A 24,234-nucleotide genomic window follows, 5' to 3' on the forward strand; every position below is an offset into this window, starting at 1 on the left:
TTTCAATGAGTCATGCCTTCTCATGATGTCTCCGAAGTACAACAACCTCACTTTTGACATCTTGGCTTTCAGAGAGGTTTCTGGCTTGATCTGCTCTAGGGATCATTTGTTGGTTTTTTTGGTTCTCCATGGAATCCACAGCTCTCTTCTTCAGCACCACACCTCAAAAGATTTTATTTTCTTCCTGTCTTCTTTCTTAATGGTCCAGCTCTCATATCCATATATGGTAATAAGGAATACAATGGCTTGTACAATTCTAACTTGTGTTCAGTTATACAGTCCACCAGCCTCATATGAGGGCTTTCCATATGCGGACTTGAGCTCACATGGATGGCAAGCCTGGGGGGACAAAATGGTGTGCGCGCTCATGAGAGCACACTGCCATTGAAATCAATGGGACTTGAGATCCCATGGATTTTCCCATATGTGTGTGTGAGTGTGTGTGATCTGGAATGGATCCCCCATGTATACAAAGGGCCCGCTGTATATCTATGCATCTTAGGATCTTTTCTAGTTCTTTCATAGCCATTTTCCCCATTTTTAATCTTCTTCTGATTTCCTGGCTGCAATCCCCAATCCTATCAATGTTTGATCCCAGGTATGAGAACTCTTTTACTATCTCTGTTTCTTCATTCTTCTAGGCTGAATTTTTCTAGATTCTCCATGGTCATTATTTTCATTTTCTTTATGTTCAACAAGTCTAACTGGTTTTCTATTATTATTATTATTATTATTATTATTACATTTATATCCCACCCTTCTCCCAGGGCAGCTTACAACATTAAAAAAGTACAATTAAAAGCATACAAAAATAGTACATTAAAACAGAATTAAATTACTGCAATAATTAAAACAAAGTACATGTTGAAATATCAAATAGTTTAAAAAGATAAAATGTTTAAAACATATTAAAACAATATGAAACTTCAGGCCATTCTTTAAAAGCTTTCTGTTTTGAATGCCCATCTGAAGAGGAAGGTCTTTGCCTGTCGGCAGAAGGCCATCAAGAAAGGGACAATTCTGGTCATCCCTGGGAAGGGAGTTCCACAGTCTGGGGCCAGCCATAGAAAAGGCCTGCTCTCGTGTCCCCACCAACCGTGCTTGTGATTGTGGTGGGATGGAAAGAAGGGCCTCCCCTGAGGATCTCAGAGCTCAGGCCGACTCATATAAGGAGATAAGGTATGCCAAACAGCCTGGACCTGAGCCATATAGGGCTTTATAGGTCATCACCAGCACTTTGAATTGTGTCCAGCAACAAACTGGCAGCCAGTGGAGCTGTTTCAACAGCGGCGTTGTGTGGTCTCTGTAGCCTGCCCCAGTTAACAGCCTGGCTGCAACTCTTTGGACCAGTTGAAGTTTCCAAACACTCTTCAAAGGCAGCCCCACGTAGTGCGCATTACAGTAGTCAAAACGGGATGCAATCAAGGCATGTACCAACGAGACCAGATCTGGTATCTCAAGGAAAAGGTGCAGCTGATGCACACGTTTTAAATATGCAAAAGCACTCCTGATCACTGCAGAGACCTGGGGCTCCAGGTTCAAAGCTGACAAGATTCTAAAAGATGTCTTTATGTCATGTGTGCTAACTGATATGTATTTGATACAAATCTGGTCATCTGATTCTTTTGTTTAAAATTGTTGATATGTTTGTTGACATGTGTATGATGTATTGTTCCTATTAGCTGATATGGTGTGTGGGGTTTGGTTTATATTACGTTTGGAGGGGGGATGCAGGCTTGTTACATATGTTAAACAAGCAGGTAGACTTAAGGTGTAAGTCATATTTTATAGGATGTTGATCACTAGTTATATAGCTGGTTAACTGGCAAATGATTTTATATCCTGTAAGAATGTTAACTGCATATTCTAATGTAACTGTAGGGAAAAGGCTTCAGAGGGCAGTGAACTGGCTTTCACTGAATGCTTTGTTTAAAAGGAATGCATAGGTTTTTTCAACCCTCTCTGCCTGCTAGTCCACTATTATCAGCGTATTTCTATGGTCAGAAAAGACAGGCGAAGACAGCCTGGGGAAGGAGGGGGAGAACAACCTATGATGAACTAACTGTTTTGAGAACTGCGAAAATTTTGAGCCTGCCAATTTTGTAAGGTGGGGAGCCAATGCCTTTGGTATGCTTATATTTGATGTATGTGTGCTTAGCCTTTAGTTCTGTCCAAGACTTAATCCTAGCAGTAGCACTCTCTAATTTCAGAAATAAAGCTTTGCTGTTTCACTCATGGAAGGCTAATTCACTGAGTTGGGGTGGGGAGAGCTCAACTAGTTCTGACAGCTGCACTGAGTCCCAGACTGGGAAGAGGGCAGGATATAAACAAATACACAATAATAAGAATTTTTCATATGCTAATTTAATATTAATAGTTTAATTCCAATTTAATTGTCACTTTTATAAGTTTTTTAATTGTACAGTGTGCCCTTGCCTTACGCGGGGGATCCGATCAGGACCACCACCACCACCCATGTAAGGCAAATAGTGCATATGCTCGAGCCCCATTGAAAATAATGGGGCTTGTGCACTATGTGCGGTGTGGCACACGCTCCATTGTTAGTTCCATTGTGCGGCTTTCAGCATAAGCTGAAAGCCACGTAAAAGGCACCCGTGTATGACGCAGGCACACTGTACTGTGTTTTTAGACCGTTAGCCACTTTGAGTCCCAATTCTGTGGAAAAAGTGGGGTACAAATAAATAAATAAATAAATAAATAAATAAATAAATAATATGCTGACTTCTGTTAATTTCTCTTTACCAGAAGAGATTATCAGACCCAAGACCTGTTTCATAAAAACAGAAATACTGAAGGGATCCCATTGGTGGCCAAAATATGTTCACCTCATATTATGCTTTGCCATTCAATGGTAATAATACATAGCAACACACTCATTTGTCTTTAGAAAGCAGTAATGAAGAAATATTCAAAACATGACATGTGAATCAGATCTCCATACTTACAACAACATTGCACCACTGATTAAGTTTCACTGGAAGATCTCTGTGTGACTGAACCCACTTTGCATAGGCAGGATACATAACTATAGGAAAGAAAAAACATTTAAACTTTTCTGAATGTAATATTTGAAAATTATTGTTTAAAATAATAAATCTGAAACTGCCTGCTTTGAAAATGTGGTAAGATACTGGCTTTTTGTTCATAATCATAAGAATGCCAATGCAGAAATATATAAAGACAAGGCTCTAAATGCTATTCTGTAGCTCAGCGAAGCAGAATATTCCTTAATAATAATTTGCTCATCAATTAATAGTAAATTCATGGTAAAGAGAGGTGTGTGTGTGTTATGCTAGTGCATTTTATTTTGTCAGATATTACCTGTTTCACTAGTAGGACGTACAGCTATTGGTTCAGCCAGTTCAGTTTTGCCAGACCTTGTGACCCATGCAACCTAAAATCAATTAAAGTACCAAAAAATTGCTCTTAAAATACATTTCACACCTTTTTAACAATATAGAAACTACTACTTTGTTTAAATAGCTTAAGTATCTAGCATCATGTATTTTCCCTTTCTCCTGACATGCTGAAATGCCACTCTACCACAGACATTCAGCTCCTATGCACAGAAAGCCCTCCCCATTCAGTTCAATGTCTTTGAGTATACCTCACTGACCACGTGCAGCTACTCTTCCTTGTGGGGCACATGTGAATATAGTATTTCATTTGAAACACACTTTTAAATTTTTTTAAAACATACTCTCCACTTTATCAGAATAAATATAAAGTTTACCTCTGGTGCAAAATCTGCAATGTGCGTCTTCTCTTTTTCTAGTGCAGCTTGAGACACAAACATGGGAAAGTAGCAGTTTTCCACTCCAAGTTTCTTGATTTCATTATCAAAGAAGTCTTTGATGGCTTCCCAAATAGAATAAGCCCATGGACGGAGAATATAGCACCCACTCACATCATAGTATTCTATCATCTCAGATTTTGTGATAACCTTAAAAAGGAAACAGGAATATATTGGTGTTAAAACAAATACAGTGTTGCTGACTGAAAGTTTAAAATGTACACAGAAGAACAGAAACAACATAAAATTAAAAATAAAGTTACAATAACAATGAAAAAATGGGATGGGGTGGAGACAGAATAATCTGTCTCATTTCCTTCACTTATTATTACAGTATAGTCAAATAATCAGTGTTTCAATACAATCTGTGCTGGACTATAATCAATGCACCAATAATACCTTTTACCAGAACTATGATTATTCAAATGGATTATATAGAACTATAAATTGACTTCATATCAACATATAGATATTCAATTTCTAAGGAAATTTTAAGTTGCTGTTTTCAAGTTGGGGTTTGATTTTGACCAGGCTTCATATCCCTTACTTCACATTGAAATACAACCTGCAGAAATGTACAGCTTTCTACTATTACTATTTTGAGATACTGAAATCAAATTATGCATCTGAATCTCATTTCTGGCAATAATTTGACAGATTCATAAACATACTGAGAGCCTGAGTTAATTTCTTGATAAAAGATAAGTGATTCTTAAAATATTTCACAACCATTAATTCTTATGAGCAGCTTGAAGAAAAATTCTAAATGAAATTTGAAATGCACTTACCTGAGAATACCATTCAGCTAGGTTTTCTTCTTTCTTGGCCTCAAGACCCAACCTGCAACATTTGAAAGCGGGGGGGAGACGACTTTCAGTCCAAATGTAACTACCCTTTCTGAATTAATAAAACAATCCACTGGCTTTTAAATCTTGTACTCAGAATGTTAAATCACATGCATTCCCTTCAAAACTATCCAGACCTAAATTTAAATATGCACCATTTATATAATATGAAAATAAAATAATAGTTGTATTCAAATTAAGAGCAAGCATGGTGTAGTCTTTTGAGTACTGCGCTACTGTACTGGGTACTGAGACCAAGGTTCACATCCCCACTTGGCCATGGAAACACGCTGGGTGACCTTGAAACAATTCACACTCCTTCAGGCTCAGAAGACAACAAGGGCAATCCCCCTCTGAATAAATTTTGCCAAGAAAACTCCATGACAGGTTTGCCTTAGGGTCACCATAAGACCAAAAAAAAAGGACTTGACAGCATGCAACAAGAAGAAGTATTTGACTTGCTATGGTTATGCAAATATCAATACACTTTGTGGCACTGGACATCTCTACTGATTTCAAGTGGGAGCTATTTTGATTCCAGGCACTGCATTCAAGACCATGTGGGTGGAATGGAGGACAGCTTTCTCAGGCTGTGAAGGGCCTCTCCTCTCTCCTGCCCATAAATGCACCCACAACTCCTGCTTCAGGATTCTCTTCTTCATCCCCTTAAACATCATCTGAGCAGAGATATATCAGTGAAGTCACTAGGCCAGCAAATTCTGGCAAATTCTGACTCTCAGGCTTTGAACTGGGATGGATCTTACTGTACTTCTCATAACTGAATGCTCTGGTTTGCTCAGCAATTCAAATGTTCCTATTGCCGGCCCAAGCTGGGCCTCATAGAATCTCTTTCATGTGTGCATTCTATTTCCTCTCCTCCACTACTGTAGCTAGACCATCCTGTTGCTCCTTTGCTCTTGGGGGCCAACCCCCTCACTCACGCCATCTCTGTTGTAAAAGGTCAGCATCAGGTCTATGTCATCTATATTTTACAGAGTGCCTCACAAACAGCTGGTATTAAATTAATGTTAAGCATGGCACTAATAAGGATGAGTTCAAAGACCAGTACAATTATTGGGACCAGATTAGTGATCTTCCTTATTTTTCCAAGTAGAAGCCACTGGGCCTTCAAATACTCCTTCTTAAACCATTTGGAATTATAAGACAAGAAGCATTTTCCAGTATTCTACTGTGTATAAAGATAATAGTACTACAAAGATATTTTTACTTGAATCTGCCCATCACATAGCAGAAGATTAATCTGAATGCTTTATGATATGACTCAGATCTATATGTATAGACGCACTCAGAGAGAGTGGCTGAAAAGTATGCTTTTTACCTGGTTTGTTTTTTAGGTCCTTGACCATCTCCTGGCCCATTTGAAGACAGGTTGCTATTGTCCCCTTGTTTCTGAGATTCTTTCTTTTGTCCCTCACTGTGCTTCTGCTGCTTACTTTGCTTTTCTGATTTGTTATCTCTCTCTTTTCTCTTCTTGTCTTTATCATCTGCACCAGTTGCAGAGATGGGCTTATAGTCTATGCCTGTGAGCAATTTATACTTCCCCTTCAACTGCAGCAATTCTTGCACTGCGGCATCAATTTTATCCTTGGAGAAGACACCATTTCCAGACAGACAGATACAATGGGTAAAAAACAACAAAAACAACACATTAACCACACTAAATATGAAGATACATTAACTACAGTTGCTGAAGAAACCACAGAATACATGATGAAGAGGGAATATTCCTTGTAAATTAAAGGTCTGTTGCTAGTAACTTCCTAGGTTTTATCATTAGGTATTCTATCTCAGACAGCAAACCATGACTGGAAAGCTGGTTTTCAATACTCATTTACATGGCTTGTCTAAACTATGGTCTTCTCTTTTGGATGAAACAACAACCTGTCCTAGCCAAAATCCAGGAAGTAACAATTAAGCATAACACATAACACATGACTAGCACAGGAGTATCTTTATCATTTTTATTCTTTTTTTTTTTTAAAAAAAGTAGCACTTGTTTGTTCGCCATTCAGTAACTTTAAACCACTCAGAGAATACTCTGAGTTGAGTCTCCCTTATCTGAAATGATTGAGACCAAAAATGTTTTCAATTTTGGATTTTGGAATACGTATCTGTATTTGCATGTACGTAGATAATGAGATATCCTGAAGATGAGACCCAAGCCTAAACACACAATTTATTTATGTTTCATACATATCTTATACACATAGCCTGAAGGTAATTTTAGACAATATTTTTAATAATTTTGTGTGTGAAACAAAATTTGTGTACACTGAATCATCAGAAAGCAAAGGCATGACTATCTCAGCCACCCATGTGGACAATTTTGGAGTATTTCGGTTTTCGGAATTCTGGATAAGGGAAACTCATCCTGTATGAAAAGCCTTTAAACCAGGGGTGGGGAGAAAGCAACCAATGGGCTGCATGTGACGCGCTTAACTGAATAAAAGTGCTAGAAAACTGATCTATCGGTGACTGGAGTGCTGGTGGCTGTGGATGGGCATGGGGAAAAAGATTCGTTCTGCCTGTGTTTAAACAATAGCAATAACAAAATGGTGGCATGTTTCTCCCTAGATATGGCTAATGGAATGTTGATGTTTGAGGGGAAAACCAGGAATGGATTTGTGTATCAAAGGATTGCAAGCTCAATCTTTTGGGCTAAGCGATTAGAAAGGGTAGCTAATACATCAGAAGAAAGGTTCAGAATTCAAAAATGACCTGAACAGATTAGAGTGCTGGGCCAACAGGGAGAAATGTAAGGTACTGCACTTAGGCAGAAAAAATGAAATGTGCCAATACAGCATGAGTAACATCTGGTTTGACAACTTTTTGTATGAATGGGATCTAATAATCTTAGTAGACGACAAGCTGAACATGAGTCAACAATGTGATGTGGCAGCTACAAAAAGCCAATGCAATTCTAGGCTGCATCAATAAGAGTATAGTGTCTAGATTAAGGGACGTAGTACTATCACTCTATTCTGCTTTGGTCAGAAGTATATTGATACACTGGAATGTCTCCAGGAGAAGGTGGCGAAAACAGTAAAAGGTCAGGAAACCATGCCCCATGAGGAGCAGTTTAGGGAGCTGGGTTTGTTTATCCTGGAGAAGAGAATGATGTCAAAAAATTTGAAAGGATGTTATACTGAAGGAGCAAGAATGTTTTCTGTTGCTCCAGAGACTAGGACACAAAGTATTCAAACTACAGGGAAAGAGATTTCATCCAAACATTAGGAAGAACTTCCTGACAGTAAGAGCTGTTCAAGAGTGGAATGTGCTCCCTCAGAGTGTGGTGGAGTCTCCTTCTTGGGAAATTTTTAAATAGAGGCTGGATGGCTATCTGTCAGAAATGGTTTGATTGTGTGTTCCTGAAAGAAAGGGGTTTGGCCTGGATGGGCGTTGTGGTCTTTTCCAGCTCTCTGATTCTATATGTTCAGTGACCCTGTTCTTTTCTTCTAACTGAAATGGGCCCTTAGTATCTGCTGAGGTTTGGTTCCAGAATCTCCTGTAGATACCAAAATCGATGTATGCTCAAGTCCACTTAAATACGGTGGAGAAATAAAATAGTATCTCTTGTATAAAATGGTAAAATCAAATTTTCTTTTTGCAATTTAGATTTAAAAAATTTTTTCAAACTGTGGATGGTTGACTCTGTGGATAAAAAACCTGTGGATGTGGAGATTGACTGTATTTAATGCAACTAAGAGCAAACCTGATAGATCTCAAAATTAGCATAAAAAGAAGAAGCTATCACTAGCAGATTGAGCATGCCATCACTCAGCCCCAGGACAGAGCAACTAATAGCCTGACAGGGCAATTTCATATACTGTACCTCCCCTACCACAACCAAAATTTAGAGTACAAGCTCTTTGTAATAAATTTGGGCCCTTTCTGTTTATATTTTTGAAATTGTCATGTATATTTCCTAGGCAAATAATTACAAACCAAAAAAAAAAAAAAAAAGGAAATTATACTATGTAGCATAATCAATTTTGTATATTTAATGTTATTTTGCCATAGGAGTTGGTATTTTTTGAAGTTTTTTTTTAACAAAAGCTTTTAAATGTGGCAATGTCATTGGGATAGTAAAATAATATGGACTAAGTTACTGAGTTCTGTATGCGTAGCCTCCAAATGTTGCTAAATTCAACTACAATGTCACCAGTTACAGAGCTACAGATTATATGACACTGAGCAATGAACATATTGCAATGAGGTCAGGATCTTAGCATAAATGACTGAAAATAGAAATGTGAAGTCACCCACTCAAACATAATGACTGTTGTATTTTGTGGGTTTTTCGGGCTATGTGGCCATGTTCTAGAATAGTTTCTTCCTGACGTTTTGCCAGCATCTGTGGCTGGCATCTTCTGAAGATGCCAGCCACAGATACTTGTGAAACATCAGGAAGAAACTCTTCTAGAACATGGCCACATAGCCCAAAAAACCCACAAAAAACTATGGATGCCAGCCATGAAAGCCTTCGACTGCTCATAATGACTGTTGTTACCTTTTCAGCCTTGTCTGATTTTAGTCTCCGGACTTCCTCTCCTTGGAGAGCAACCTTGTTAAAGAGAGCTTTTGCTTCAGCTGTATCAGGACCACTAGTTGCTGTGCTTGTTGGATGGTTTAAAGGAAGTGCCTGAGGTAATGGCGGTTGTCCTGGTTTATATTCCTGACCAGTCTTTTCTTTATATTCAGCCTTCAGGGAAAGGAGGAGTTTCACAGCTTCATCCACTTTATCCTATAGAATAAAGAAACTGTTAGGGAAAAGCAATAAATGCAGTGATTCCAAACATGCATACTTCGTTTCTTGCTTGTACAGTCCGTCCTCGCCTTACGCGGGGGATCCATTCCAGATCCCTCCGCATAAGGCGAATTCCGCCTATGCCAGAGCCCCATTGGAAACAATGGGGCTTGTGTGCGGCGGCACGGGCGCGCGCAGGGCGCAATGGGCGCACGCGCCCATTCAATTGAATGGGACGTGCCACTCCTTCCGCCCCGCGCGCGCCCCACGGCTTGAGCGCATATGCTCAAGGCCGCATATGGCGCGCCCGCGTATGGCACGGGCGCGCTGTATATCTTAAGACATAAAACAGTAAACAGTAATGCTGCAACCATTTTGATTCCTTTCTCTAGCTATCACCACTCTAGATTTATATTTATGTATTTATTTATGAATTTATATGCCACATTTTAAAGCAAAAGTCCTCACAAGATGACTCAAGGTGGCCTCAATTCACATACAGTTAGCTCTAGATGCATAAAGCAGTGGTGGCGAACCTATGGCACGTGTACCATCACCCCAGCACAGAGTTTGTTACTGGAAAGTCAGAGGGAGTTAGCACTTCGCTATAAATAAGTGAGGTTTGGGTTGCAGTTTGTGCACTCGGTCTCTAAAAGGTTCACCATCACTGGCAAAAAGGATTATTAAATTTCTGGATCCTTGATCTATCTAAACGGAGCTAGAAAATCTTATGCTAAAATCAATACTGTTAATGCACAGACATATGTACTTATCACTATTCTACCTTGGAAATTTTTTCTGCTTTGAGCCTCCGTACCACCTCCCCCTGTTCAGCTACTTTATCATACAAAGCTCTTCTGTCTATTGAGCCATTGCAGGAAAGTGAAGCAGGATCAGAAGCACAAGCAGATGAGGAAGAGGAGGGAGGAAGAGCTGTAGGAGGATGTCCAGGCTTATAATCTTGACCTGTTTTTTGTTTATATTCTGCCTTTAGAACAAGAAGCACTTTCACAGCATTATCTATTTGATCCTAAAGCAGGAAAAGAATGCAAAGGTATCAGTAAGACGGGAATGGTTGTAAAAACTACAGTCTTAATCTAAGAGCAGAGGGGGAAATCTCATACGCGACTTTCCATTCAGGCAAATGACTCTGGCACTCTGTAGGTAGTATGATATACTTCATTTTCATCATATTGTTGAAATGACAAATAGGAAGCAATTAATGTCTGGTTTTTTAAAATCTTTTTTTCTAATCCATTCATTTTGTCAAATTAGTACTTGCAGTGATAAAGGCTATGTTTTGGAAACTACTTATTTGGATCCTGTCTTATTAACTTTAATTAAAGGAGCATTGAGCACATCAGGATGTTTGCATTAACTCCTATTCACTTGAGGGCTTCACATATCATTTTCCCAACACATCAACATAAACTGAAGACGATGTGGCACAATGAAAGAGATAACCGGACACAACTGCTGTTACCTCAGATTAAATAGAAAATTATGTGATTACCAGGGGTATCCAGGTTTTGCTATGTTTGGACAAAATAAAAATTTGTTGTGCATGCAATAAAACAAAACACTGAGAAACAAAATATAATACTTTACTAAGTAAAAAGACTTTTAAAAAATAAAGCAAGATGCACTTGCTATCTTTTATTTTGATAGCCTACTGCCACATCTTTAAAAAAAAATCACAGACTTTTCAAAAAATTTCATGACCATTATACCTTTGCTGCTTTCTCCGACTTAAGTCTACGGACCAATTCACCTTGTTCTGCTACTTTACAATAAAGTGCTTGGCTGACTAGTGGACAGTGGGACATGGAAGGAGGAGAAGCAGAAGGAAATGAACTAGGAAGCAAACTCCTTGGTGGATTGCCAGGTTTGTATTCCTGGCCTGTTTTTTGCTTATATTCTGCTTTCAGAGCTAGAAGCATTTTCACAGCAGCATCAATCTGATCCTGTAACAGGAAGTGATAAAAGAGCAAGAGAGAAAAGAAAGAACTTAGAGTAGAATAAGAGATGCAACTAGTAGCATTTGCATGGCTCAACTGTAGAAAGGGAAGAGTTTATAAGAATTTGCACCTTATATACTAGAAAGCATAATTTGATTTCCACTGAACCAAGCTATTAAAATGTGAAACAAGGTAAGACAGTTTGGGGAACTTCTGGCATCTTAGATGGTAGATCCTTTGTTGAAATGATCAATAGGTGCTAGGGCATTTCTAAAGCTAGCTCAATTTTATTTTCTGTTCATACTAACCTTCGGTGCTTTTTCTGCTTTCAGTTTTCGGACTACTTCCTCTTGTTCAGCTACATTATCATAAAGAACTTTGCTATCTGCACTGTGGACAGTGGTGATCTCACACTTGGAAGGCTGGATCTGCACTGCAGTAACTGGAGGAGTTCCAGGCTTGTAGTCTTGACCAGTCTTCTCCTTATATTCTGCTTTCAAGGCCAAGAGTTGTTTTACAGCAGCATCAATGTCTTCTTTGGGTGCCTTCTTTGATTTTAGACCACGAACTACATCACCTTGAGAAGACACTCTGTTGTAAAGAGCTAAATGGTCCTGAACTGAAGCAGGGGCTACAGAGTGAGAAGCATCAGTCCCAAGTGGAGCAGACTGTTCTTTCAGTGCTATACTAGCCTTTGAAAAACAAAGAAAATCAATGTTTTCATAATGCACTTAGTAAACCAAAGCAGAAAGATAAAATATGTGTTGCACAGAAAAGCCAGCCTGCAGCTTATGTTATATGTACTCTTATTTATTTATGTACTGTCTATCTATCTATCTATTTACTCTTAAGTCACATTCACTTGAATACAATCAGGGTGACTACAAACGTCTCATTTCTATGCACAAAACCACCTGGAAAAATAATACCATAAAAATATTTTGTCAAAGGAGTAAAATAATTACACATTACTTTTACATATTTCTGCTTTGCTTGACAGACAAGTTTGACTATTTTGATTTCTAGCTTTGTACTATTCAAAATATGGCATACTTCTATAGAAACTAACTTTTAAGAAAATAGGTTATTTCATTTTTTCAGAGAAATCTTGAAAAATTTACATAAACAATACAGGCCTTAATGTGGTGGAGGCTGCAAAGGATCCCAATAATTTATTCAAGGTCTAAAAAGTATTCAGAGTATAGAATTACAAAATCATTAAACTGGAGAGTTGTTGTAGGCTATGTAGTCTAAATTCATGCTTGATGGGGGGTGGGGGTGGGGACAAAACTAAAATATTTTCAGTAGATGGAGACACATCCTCATTTGAAAACTCTCCATCTGCCAACCCAAGAATTCCCTGCCCTCCATACATCCACTTTTGCCATGAAGAAGTTTTGCCTAATGTTCAAACAAAATCTTTTCTGCATGAACTCACCAGAACTAGATCAGCTCTTTGAGATAGCAAAGAAAAAGTCTTTCTTCTGCTACATATTCTCCCACAGAAGTGAAGACTGCTTCTGTTTCTCCTCAGTCTTCAGACTAAATACAGTTGTCCCTCCATATTTGCTAGGGTAGGGGAACAAGACCCCCGTGAATATGGAAAAACCGCAAATAACAAAAACACTGTTTTTACCTGAGAGGACACCTCTCTAGGAATCTCTAGGTCCTCCAGTGCAACTCTGTGGTCAATGTCCAACATACACTGACCATAGAATGGCACTGGAGTAGCTACAAATGGTCTTTCAGTGCAACTTTTAGTTAAAGTTGACCACAGAGTTGCACTGGAGGACCTAGACAGTCCTAGAGAGAACATATTAATGAAATCTGTGAATAATCTAATCCACAAATATCAAAACCGCAAATATGGAGGGATGACTGTATACTCATTTCTGTTAGAAAAAAAATTATCCAGCATTTATTTTCTATACCTCTGACAAGCTTTGTGGTCCCTTCCTCCAAACACATCCCTAATTTATAAAAGTGTAATAGCCAGAAAAGGGTATAATATTCTTGGTGAGGTCATACTAGTATAAAACTAATGGAAACTCACTGCTTCTTGTCACACTGAATATATGATTCTATTAAGGCAGTCTAAAATGCATCAGACTTTTTTTAAATAGTAATGTCACATTGCTGCAGGAGCATCAATAGGGGGTGAGGGCCACACTAGGAGAAACCCTAAGGAGAGGTGACACCACTGCTTCCAAAACATCTGATTTATGGTAGAAACAGGCTGTGGGATTCGCCTGGGTCCCATTATAACAGTGAAGAGATTGTTTAAATTATTTTTAAAAAAATTAAAAAACAAGATATCTTACACGTTAACCACATGAAACTGTGTACATGTAAAGACATTTAGGCTGTGTATATTATATTGTAATTTAAAGGGAGAATTTTAATTTAGCTAGTTGTTTATGTCACAACTATTATCATGTTCAGTAATATATGGGACTTAGGACTTATACATAGCATTAGTTCCACAAACATTACTAAGGATTCTGTATGTGGTATGGGAGGAGGTCAATGGAGGGGGCGACACCATGAGTTACCACACTGGTTGATGCCAACCCTAGTGATGTCACTGCATTGCTGATTTATATTTTGCTTGTGATCAACCTTAATCATAATATCTGATATCTTATCTACTGCTGCCAAGCAGGCCATTGCCTATGCTATACCTTTGCATTGCATTTCACATACCCCTAATGTAGAACTTTGCAAATGTCTCTCATGAAATTCATTTAGACAGCTTCAGTGCATTTTCCTAAGCAATATTAATACCGAGCACTAGAGAGTATCCTATTTTATGTTTAATCCATATAAACTGGATCTTCCCACCTCCTTCTTTGCTGTTTCTGCTTTGGTCTTCTCCTTAGAACCCGAAGTTGGCATTTCTTTTGTATGACCATCAGGAATATAAATTAATACACATGGGGCTTCTTTACAACTGTACGGACTAAAAACAAAGACATAAATTAATTTTCTTTATGATTATATCTGGTTGACTGGAATGATACGTCATAGGAGCACCTGCACAATTTAAGCATTGTATTTTTTAAAAATGCTTAATTTCCCATTAAGAGGATGTATAATCAGATCCCATCGTTATTTTAGTTGACCCTCCTTAGCAGTGTGTGGGCTGGCAATCTGCAGATTTGACTGCCCGCAGATCTATCTCCATACTTCTTATTATTCAGTGGCTGTGCATGCATGTGGCATAGATTAATTTTGCTTCAGAAATCAAATGGTATAAAACGGTAAAGCTACACCAAGATTTTCCACATCTATTACTGAGCATCTCAGATTGATAAAGCCAGGAAATGAACTAGCAGCAACTCACCTAACAGGCTCATATGGCTGGTCGCATATGTAAAAACCTCTTCTCTGAAGCTGTATGATGTCTCCTTTTTTCAAATCTTTAAGGCAAGGATCACCAAACATGAGTTCTTCTTGCTGTAAACAATTAAAAGTGAAGAGCAGGTGTTCACCCTGTATGTCAGAGTGACTAGAGCAGCCTTGCCCACCATGCTGTCCTCCAGTTGTTTTGGATTACAACTCCAGTCTACTCCAACCAGCATGGATAGGGAGGATGGGAATTTTAGTCCAAAATACCTGGAAAGCACCATACTGTGGAATAGAATACTGGACTTTGATCAAGGAGAGGAGTTCAAATCTCTACACAGACACAATGCTTACTGGTTAGCTTAAGGGACCCTCACTATTTCCAAGTCCAAGCTCCTTCACAGAGTCCCTGTGAGGCAAAAGGTATGCGGGGAAGGGAGCAGGAATAATGACTATGACCTACTGCTCCTTGGGGTATGGGTGGGATCAAAATGTAATATTTTTATTAAGGGCTATTTTGAGAAATAAAATCTTTTACACATCCTCAAACTCTGTCTCTCTTTTTTACATCATACTTCTTGCAAGGTACCTTGCTGTTTCTGTTGACATACTGCTTGAAATCTTCCTCCTTGCCTAGGACAGGTTTGGTGATCAAGTGTTCATAGTTGACACAGACAGCTGGGATGAGAGGAGCACAAGGTGTTTCTGCTAACCATGTTATTTTAGCTGTTTTTTTGTAGTCCTTATTCTCCAAATTTAACTTAGCATCAATGGATGTGATTTTGCCAGTGGTGTTCCTACACAGAAGAGAACAGATATTACAATTATATGTGTTGTTGTTGTTATTATTATCCCACCTTTCTCCCAATAATAGGGACTCATTTAACCCCCAACCCTTGTCAGTTTGAAAATCTGTAGGACATACTCTTTTGCATATACAAAGTAAAGACTGAAATGGTACAAAGGAGGTGACTTTAACATATAGTTTAACTTGTATTTAACAGCCAATCCTTTTGTTGGATATAAAAGGATCCAGGTGTAAGCAAATTATAATATGACTCCAGCAAAGTCTTCTCCCCAGCCATTTCTGCTTATACACCAACTTTCAGGTGTGAAACTACATTCAATGCTGTTATCAAACATCAATTTCACTTCAACAGCAAGAAACTCCAAGTGGTGAAAGGAAGACTATGCTTGCAGTGGTTATGATTCAACCCATTTCATACTTTTCTTCTGTATTTCAGGCATAATTCTGACATCAAAAGGATATATCTAACAAACCAGTTTGTTTCAAGCTGCAGCAACTCACTTGTGTATTTTGGTGATGATAATGTTGCCCCAGTTAATAAATGTAACCATCTCTCCTTCTGTTAGGGTCTCTGCATCTGCTCCTTCAATCAACACTTTGGAACTATACCACACAGGCTTCAGGCCAACTTCAGCATTCTGTAAGTTAACAATGTAAAGGACAAAGAGCTGTTCCAACTGCATGGCTAAGTGTTTGCTTTATACAGATTACAACAGAATAATGTGTTCTACGATCATGAGGTTGCATGTAGTAGGGATGTCTGACAATTATACAAATAAATTTCTCCTGAAGGATATGTCAGCTTTACAGACATACTGCTGATTCTCTTGTGTGGCAAAAAATGGTAATTCACAATGAAATCCATACATATTTCAAATACCCTACAGCAAAAAATCTATAACTTGAAAAATGCAACAATGTAGCTAAACATGTTTCACTTTACTCCAGGCAAACCATACCAATATTTCATGTCTTTTCCTAAAAGGAGATACAGACTGTTAATTGGTTTTAATTCTTGTTTATGCAAGACATTTTGAGATTAATCTCACACTTGCTCTTTCACTGGCAAACTGAATGGTGGTAAGTCAGAGTTTCCACCTATTTAACAGCTACCAGATGATCTTTAAAGAGAGTCACAACTTTTTAAAACTGCCCAAATAAAGAACCATACACGTTAAAAAAAGAAACAGCTTAGCCAAAATGAGGATTTTCTCTCTACCTTTCTCTCTCTCCCATGGATTTCTACACAAAGGGCAATTAGAAAAAGCAGTGGCTTTATGTGTGACTGGGGGGCACAGGGATTAACCTCCCTGCTGGAGTAGAAGCCTGATGTTATTTCCACCACTCTGTTTGCTCCTCTGTACCGCACACAGCAAGAGAGCATTCTGTTGAGTGTGAGGGGAAATGATTGCCTAAGGCACCAAAGAATCTTGAACAAATTCTAGAAAGGCCCATAACTACCACTACCGCCCTAAATGTCAACAAATACATTATTCCGTATAATCATATCTTGGTAATAGGGATGAGATACAGTCCTATTTTAAATGGGCTTTTTCTCTCTTAAGCTCCCCTTTAAAAGAATCAGCATAATAGGACACCATCACAGCACTGAAATTAAGAACTGTTTCTTTCACATCTCTTTTCACAACCCTCAGAAATCTAGAAAGCACATTATGTCAGCTACTCTTTCATTAGCTCTGCCATGTTTTTTAACTTCTGATGAGTTACTATACTCTTAACTATTTATGGGTTACATTTTGGGAACCTTCAAAGAGATAGCTATGTTAGTTTGTTTCATCAAAAGAACAGAAAGTGGGGGAATGGAGGGACTCAACAGCACCTTTGAAAGCTCCTGCTGACGTAAACCAGTTCATCTCAAAGGTGCAATAGGATTCTTTCATTCCTCCTCTTCCATTTTATCTTGGGGATCTGTAATAGTTTTTTTCACACTTGGAAAATCAAACTTGTATAAAGTTCTCGGTTTTAACACTGTGCATTACAATATTTCTTCAATAATTAACTAGCAAACCTTTGGATGTTTGGCCACTTCTTTCATTTCTTCTTGAGCACCAGGAATGTTCACCATAACTACTTCATTCTTGAGCAAAGCAGTAAATCGAGCTGCCACAGGATCGATAACCTATACACCACAGAAGAATAAAAGAAAACAACAATTACTCAGTACCCTTGCACAGGCGAAACCAGGAGTTATGCGAACTTAAAAGTGTATGTATGTCATTTAGGAATATTAACTGGTATTCTTTGTGTTACTGCATCTTTGATTTCCATTGGAAATTTTGCTTGGATATAAATTATAACAGCAAAACACATAAACTCTCATCAGCAAGACTTATCCAATTCCCCTGAAAATTCACAAAAAATACCTTATTTTAAAAAGAGAAACACACCATTGCTGAACTTTCAAAAAGGAAGACATTTCAACACTTGTATATCCACCTTAAGAATAATCTAAAATTGAAAATCAATATAAAAATTCATGAGCACAGTAAATGTGACATTTCCGATCACAGCTCTGAGCAGGTAATTGCAAGTGTACCTATATATGCATGTGTGGGGAACTACACTTAAATTCCACTTTAAGTAAATATCTATTCAGAAATAGACCCTATTCCATTTCTAGGAATGTACTTCCAGCTAGGTGCATGCAGAACTTCAGTAAATGGTGAAATTATGCTAAATCTACATGCTACAAAAATCTATCGATCCAAACCTCTTTTGGCAATAAAGGGATCACATTTTGAAATAAAAAGGAAAGGCACATGTAAATATTTCATTAGTGTCCATTTAACATTTACTGTGGAAGGGTCAATGCAAATTCAGCAAACCAACTCTGAAAAATACTGCTATATATGCAACTAAGCAATATATTTCAATGTGATCTTTTAAGTGCCAAATGTCACACTGTAATGCAGCCTCTATTTCAAACATGGGGAGAGTTCCAAAATCACTTCACCTTTGATCCATGAACTCTTATTAAGTCCATACATTTTCTGAATGTATTCTGATTTCTAGTGTACTTACTGAAACACAACAGCATTAGATCACTATAATAAGGCAACATCATAGTACCAAACCCAAGAATAGTCTCTCCCCTGTTACATCCCTACCAAATTAGGTTTGTACCCTAATCAATATTCAAGTACAGTATCTTCAAGCAAAGTTTGCATCTATTTTTACTACATTTTACATCACTTTACAGGTTATTTGTTTATATTTTTCTTGCTACCTCACACTATTTGGTCTAGTACAGAATTTTAAGAATGGAGATCTAAAGGTGGTGGGGGGCTTGGAATGTATACACACATACACACAGTACTAGCATAGCTGCTATGGAAATATGAGGATTAATAGAAGTTGGTGTCTTTATAAAGTATGTATGAAAACAGCTATTCTGAAATCTATATCCTCCACTCTGCCTTCCAGCTTTCTACTGTAAGAGTAAAATAGCTGAACACCAATGAGGGGAAACCCACTAAAATATGTTGTATGCTTGAATTTACTTTTATAAAAAAAAAGCAGGAGTACTCACAATCATATGGATATTAACTTTTGGGACATGCTTGAGATAACTATCAATTGTGGCTCTGCCTACACACTGAAAATACGAGAAAACCACTGACACACCAATGTATGCACTACTGACAGAATCTGAATCCAAGAATCTAGTCCTGAATGAGATCTATGTAACAGAAATTCATATGTTACCATTTTTAGTACATGTGCAGAAGTACAAATGAGTTCTTTATCTTAGTATCTAGAAGAAAACAAATCCTTACTTGGTCCATAGCTGACTAGCAGTTTTTTTCACTGATGAATAAGGGTGCATTGGGTGCTATTACCTGCATTTAATTTTTTGCTAGGGCTGCACTCATTCTGCTAGTACAATGGCTAATAGTGGCCCTGCAAAGCAATTCAACACTTTCACGTTCAGTCTTGCACCAATGAGAATGCAATATACAGTGCCCATAAATGAGCAGTCCAACAGGGCAAAGGGAAGGCTGTGCTGTTCTATAAATTTGTTACACACAAAAAGGTAAGTCTATGCAGCAACAGAAAGAACCAATTGATAATCCCTCATATAAATAAAGAGAATAAAAAAATGCTATAGGAGAATACAAGACACATGCCAGGCAAGCAAACACTTAAATCTGGGGAAATCTTCTTTATAGACAAACAAAAATCCAGGCACAAGTTAAAAGAATAGGAACAGCCAGAGTTGTGCAGACAGACACTAACAGTTCGCCTTATTATAGTATCCAAGCATCTCCTGCCAAAAAGCAATTAACCATGTCAAGATGCAGTATTCCTTATCTGGCCCTCAAATGAGAAACACCAGAAGATCAATGTAGTGATTGCCTTAGGGAGAAAAAGTTAAAGCCTTCAGGAGACTGCAGAATGACTAGCATCATAACTTGGAATGATGCTTTATTCTCCAACTCAAGATAATTATTTTTCTACTCGGAATAGGAATAATGCATGTTAAGATGGATATATACAAGCTCTTGTTATGTAAGCAAACATGGTTTTGTTATGAAAAGCTGCACAGTGATGGCTTATGTTATATATGCTTACAATACTGTAAGCTATATGCTAAGGCAGAAAAAGCATTAAGTAATACCTTCTTACAGATAGCTCGCAGCTTGAAAGCAGAAAAATGAAATGCAGAGTTTTCACATCAGTGTTTATATCAGCAGAATACCATTACTTTTCATACAATCTAAGAACAACATTTCAGTATCAGTTTGGCAAAAATAACTAAGATTAGTGTTAGACCTTGCTAGCAACATTCCATTTTCCTGAAAATGAGCCACATGATGCAACATACGACATTCATTAATCTCTGAAGAGCATTCCAAAGAATGCAGGACTCACTAACAGCAGAAGAGAACAGCTGTCAATCAGAAATGTTACCAGATCAAAATGGAGGAATATGTACCTTTTTGTTAAATGACCAAATCTTGTCCCATTCCATGTTTACAACTGATCGAGAGGACCCCTGTAAAAAAAGGGCATTAAATCTTGAATACTGATATTCAGTGCAGCATTGCATACACCCAGTAACAATTTAGCATACATTTTTGTGACCATTTTATGAAATAAAGCATAAAATTACAACTACTTTAGGTTTTAAGCCAAATACAAGAACTATAGGTCACCCTGCACATGAGAAAACGGGAATTATGAACTAAATGGCTTGGCAAATACGAGCAGAAGGCTAATATAGTAGATCCTTAGTATCTGCCAGGGTTTGGTTCCAGGACCTCCCATGGATACCAAAATCCATGGATGTTCAAGTCCCAATATTTACAGTGGCGTTGTAAAATGGTATCCCTTATATAAAATGGCAAAATCAAGGTATACTTTTTGGTTTGTTTTTTTTAAATCAAGCTATGGATGGTCGAACCTATGGATGCAGAACATGTGGATATGGACGCCCAACTGTATATTGCAGAAATTCCCCTTCTATATCAGTAACTTCTAGTCAACATTTTAAATGTCCCACAAGGCCAAGAAGTAAAATCTTAAATGATGGATGACTGGCGGATCCAGCCATGCTTTCTAGGGGGACCAAATGGGCCTTACGTGGGTGCTGAGCCCCTGGAAACTGCTTTAGGACACCAGGTGCTGATGCTAAGTCTGGCACAGAAACCTGTGACATATTCCACATAGGTTCTTGTAAAGGAGGCAGGTGCAAGGTAGTAAGCAGGTTTTGCCCTCCCTGCAGCATTTTTAAAAATCTTTTGTTGCAGAATATACCATTAGAAGTTTCCATTTTTTAAAATGTTGAATTATCTAAGCAAAACTTTAATTTTAATTGTCTATGAAGAAAACCAGAAAATACATGAATCAAAACAATACAAAAACCTATCATAAGGTACAGAGGAGATAATTTTTTTTTTAATTTGACTGGCTTCTAAAAACTGACAGCAAAGGCTTTTAATAATATGCTCTTCTATTGTTTTTATCCTTGCCTTTTCATTTGTATAATTTAATTACATCTTAACTGTTTCCGTATATTTTTATCTTCAGATTTTTAAAGAACTTGTTTTAATTGCTGCAGATTTCTTTGGGTCCTCATTGTGAGGAAAACATAAGATATAAATGAATGAATGAAATAAATGAAGGGGAAACCTCACTAATAATTACTCCATTTCAGCTGCATTGTATAGGAGTCTTCAAGAATATCTAAGCCGGCAGTATCTGAATTAATGACTGTGGATTCATCAGCTAATAATACATTATTTTTGTATTTATTTAAGACTCTGCACTGCCCCATAAATTCAGCGCCTTCCAACAATTTTTATAAATAAATTGGATTAAGTTTTTAAAATTACTGTTAAACAGTTCCACAAGAATGGACCTAAGAAAATAATTCTAAGCATCCTGGGGATATAGGACTTTTCCTGATCTGTAAAAAGGTATGTGAACCTGTGGAGAGAGTAGCACCCTCACTTTAGCAGTGGAAAGCTCCACTACTGTTATAGATCTGAACACAGTGCCCCAGGGTGGTGGAGGACAGATGAAGCTCTTCCAAACAAGAGGAATGAGTGGATCCATTACATTCTACATGTTCCTTTGACAGACATGAGAACATTAAAGACAGGAAATACTTCACATTCCTCTTATAGATAATTAGGCATCAGAAGGATCAAGGACAGATCTTGAAAACTCATCAGATCGTGTTGCAAGGAAGTCCTTTCTATAACAGAGGTGTGAATCATGCAGTCTACTGGATATTGTTGGATTTCAGTTCCCAACATTCCCCACCACTGGCTATACTGGTTAGGGCTACAGGGAGCTACCGTCCAACAATATCCAACCTGATTTATAAGATGATTGCAACTTCAAAGACACTTCAGGGATGACCAAAGGAAATACACACCCACCTGTGCTGCAATAAACTGTTTCAGTCCTTCCACTGTCATGCCTCTTCTCAAGACACCACGAACTGTTGGAAATCTTGGGTCATCCCTAATGAAAAGGAAATACACTTAATTTAACAATGCAGAATCAAGCCAGTTTCAAGAATATTTTGTTACATAAATACAGAAAACAGAGATAACACATTTCTATTTTTATGTCAGACTTCTAACATGTATACATTGTCATTTTATCCTGCAGATGTTGTGCATTTCACTTTAATTTCTAAAATCTATTTAATTATTTATTTTTTTCCAGGGAGAACATGGTGGTATAAAAAACAGGATGATTTTCGCAGACTCAAATCAACAGCTGTTTATTGGGAAATGATAGCAAAGAGTAGACAGTTACACAAGTATCCTGCTAACTGTTTTTCTGGGTATGCACACAATGTGAAGGAAAATCCAATGTGCCCAGATGTTAATATTATAATTCTGTGGATGACAAGGAAAAAAGAATTTTATTCCTCAACCTTACTATGTTAAAAATAATTCCTGATCAACAATAGGGGGAGTTTTCTCATGGAAATTTCATGTTGAAATTTAGCCTAGCAATACTGCTTACTCCAATACTGCAGAGTCAGACATGTTTTTTCAGGTAGAGGACTACACTGGTGGCTAGAGAACCCTCCAGGTACTGTCAGGTGCAGCTGGGCAGAGCCAGACCAGCAGTGAGTGTGGCTGCAAAAATAACCTGTTGCAAAAGCACATAGATTCTCCTTGGATATAAAATAACCTAAAACAAAGACAAGGAAACTATGGTGACAAAATAAATATAAAAACATAGGCACAGTACTTTTAAGTTCTTTGGTAGGCTTCCTTTTTGTTTCTAAATATTCATATAATTCTGCATATATTTTTAGCATATGAAACATTTAATAAAAATTACTATTGAAGCTATTTATGCAGTAATTATATAGCAAAACAAAGTGTTTGGATAATGTTTTGTATGTAAAGAGTTAAAAAAATCAGGGCTGGAAAAGGAGATGTTTTTTAACTCAAAACTCTCACTTGTCTTAGCCAATGTGCCGAACTCTAAGGACTAGTGGAATTCTGCCATCCAACAACATCTGACCTGGATAGTTATTCCGAAAGTAAAAAATGCCTCAACTTACCAGCCATCCACCAGCCCTTCATTTACAAACCAGGTGAGCTTTCTCTTAGACAGTACAGTGTTGTTGAGATTTAAACGGCTGTATTCCCAAATATATGGTTTCCTTATCCCCAAAGCTTCAATGATCCAGTAGAACTGCTCATCTCTGTCATGGTATTCTGTTGTTCTTAATGCGTGAGTGACACCTTCAATACTGTCAACTATGGGGCAGGCAAAATCATATGTGGGGTAGATACTGAAATATAAGCAAAAATGTCATTTGTCTTCATGTATACTTAGCAAATATTGACTACTGAATATATAATTAATAAATGTAATCAGCAATATCTTAAGTAACAATAAGATTCAGTTGCAACATACAAAATAACAAAAGAAGAAGCCAAAGAAGAGAATTCCACTATCTTCAAACTAAGTGCAAACAGTATACAGGGATGGGGGAGATAATAAATTTGTAATTACTAGAAGACCTCTTTGTGTTTACAGTAGAGTGGTAGTTTTCTGATTCACAATGATTTAACATTAGCAGAAACAAAATAACTCCTTTCATCCTCAAATTATACAAGGAAAGACTTGCAAGCAGGGCTGTGGAATAGGAGTAAGAGTAAAGAGTAAAGGAGTAAGAGGTTTTTACAGGAGTAGGA

The 24,234-nt window shown here is 37.7% G+C and overlaps 1 protein-coding gene across 7 annotated transcripts in view; it reads right to left on the reverse strand.

Annotated features, from left to right (window-relative positions):
- Positions 1-24,234, reverse strand: part of EPRS1 (glutamyl-prolyl-tRNA synthetase 1) — a 55,866-nt gene that overhangs the window by 13,159 nt on the left and 18,473 nt on the right. Inside the window, exons 10-27 of one of the 7 annotated variants that reach the window (XM_089529335.1) lie at positions 23,595-23,828; positions 22,447-22,531; positions 20,496-20,555; positions 20,178-20,198; positions 17,568-17,678; positions 16,040-16,176; positions 15,320-15,527; positions 14,729-14,841; positions 14,227-14,344; positions 11,694-12,077; positions 11,158-11,391; positions 10,212-10,457; positions 9,191-9,424; positions 5,999-6,264; positions 4,603-4,654; positions 3,755-3,964; positions 3,343-3,415; positions 2,967-3,046 (exon numbers count right to left, since the gene is read on the reverse strand). In XM_089529335.1, coding sequence (XP_089385461.1) covers positions 2,967-3,046; positions 3,343-3,415; positions 3,755-3,964; positions 4,603-4,654; positions 5,999-6,264; positions 9,191-9,424; positions 10,212-10,457; positions 11,158-11,391; positions 11,694-12,077; positions 14,227-14,344; positions 14,729-14,841; positions 15,320-15,527; positions 16,040-16,176; positions 17,568-17,678; positions 20,178-20,198; positions 20,496-20,555; positions 22,447-22,531; positions 23,595-23,828 — 2,866 coding nt within the window. The remainder of the gene's footprint in view (positions 1-2,966; positions 3,047-3,342; positions 3,416-3,754; positions 3,965-4,602; positions 4,655-5,998; positions 6,265-9,190; positions 9,425-10,211; positions 10,458-11,157; positions 11,392-11,693; positions 12,078-14,226; positions 14,345-14,728; positions 14,842-15,319; positions 15,528-16,039; positions 16,177-17,567; positions 17,679-20,177; positions 20,199-20,495; positions 20,556-22,446; positions 22,532-23,594; positions 23,829-24,234) is intronic. The other 6 variants (XM_089529331.1, XM_089529332.1, XM_089529333.1 and 3 more) reach the window with 6 other exon arrangements.

This window comes from Sceloporus occidentalis, unplaced genomic scaffold (assembly GCF_023333645.1).
Source record: "Sceloporus occidentalis isolate IW3139 unplaced genomic scaffold, rSceOcc1.0.p SCAF_6, whole genome shotgun sequence".
NCBI lineage: Eukaryota > Metazoa > Chordata > Lepidosauria > Squamata > Phrynosomatidae > Sceloporus > Sceloporus occidentalis.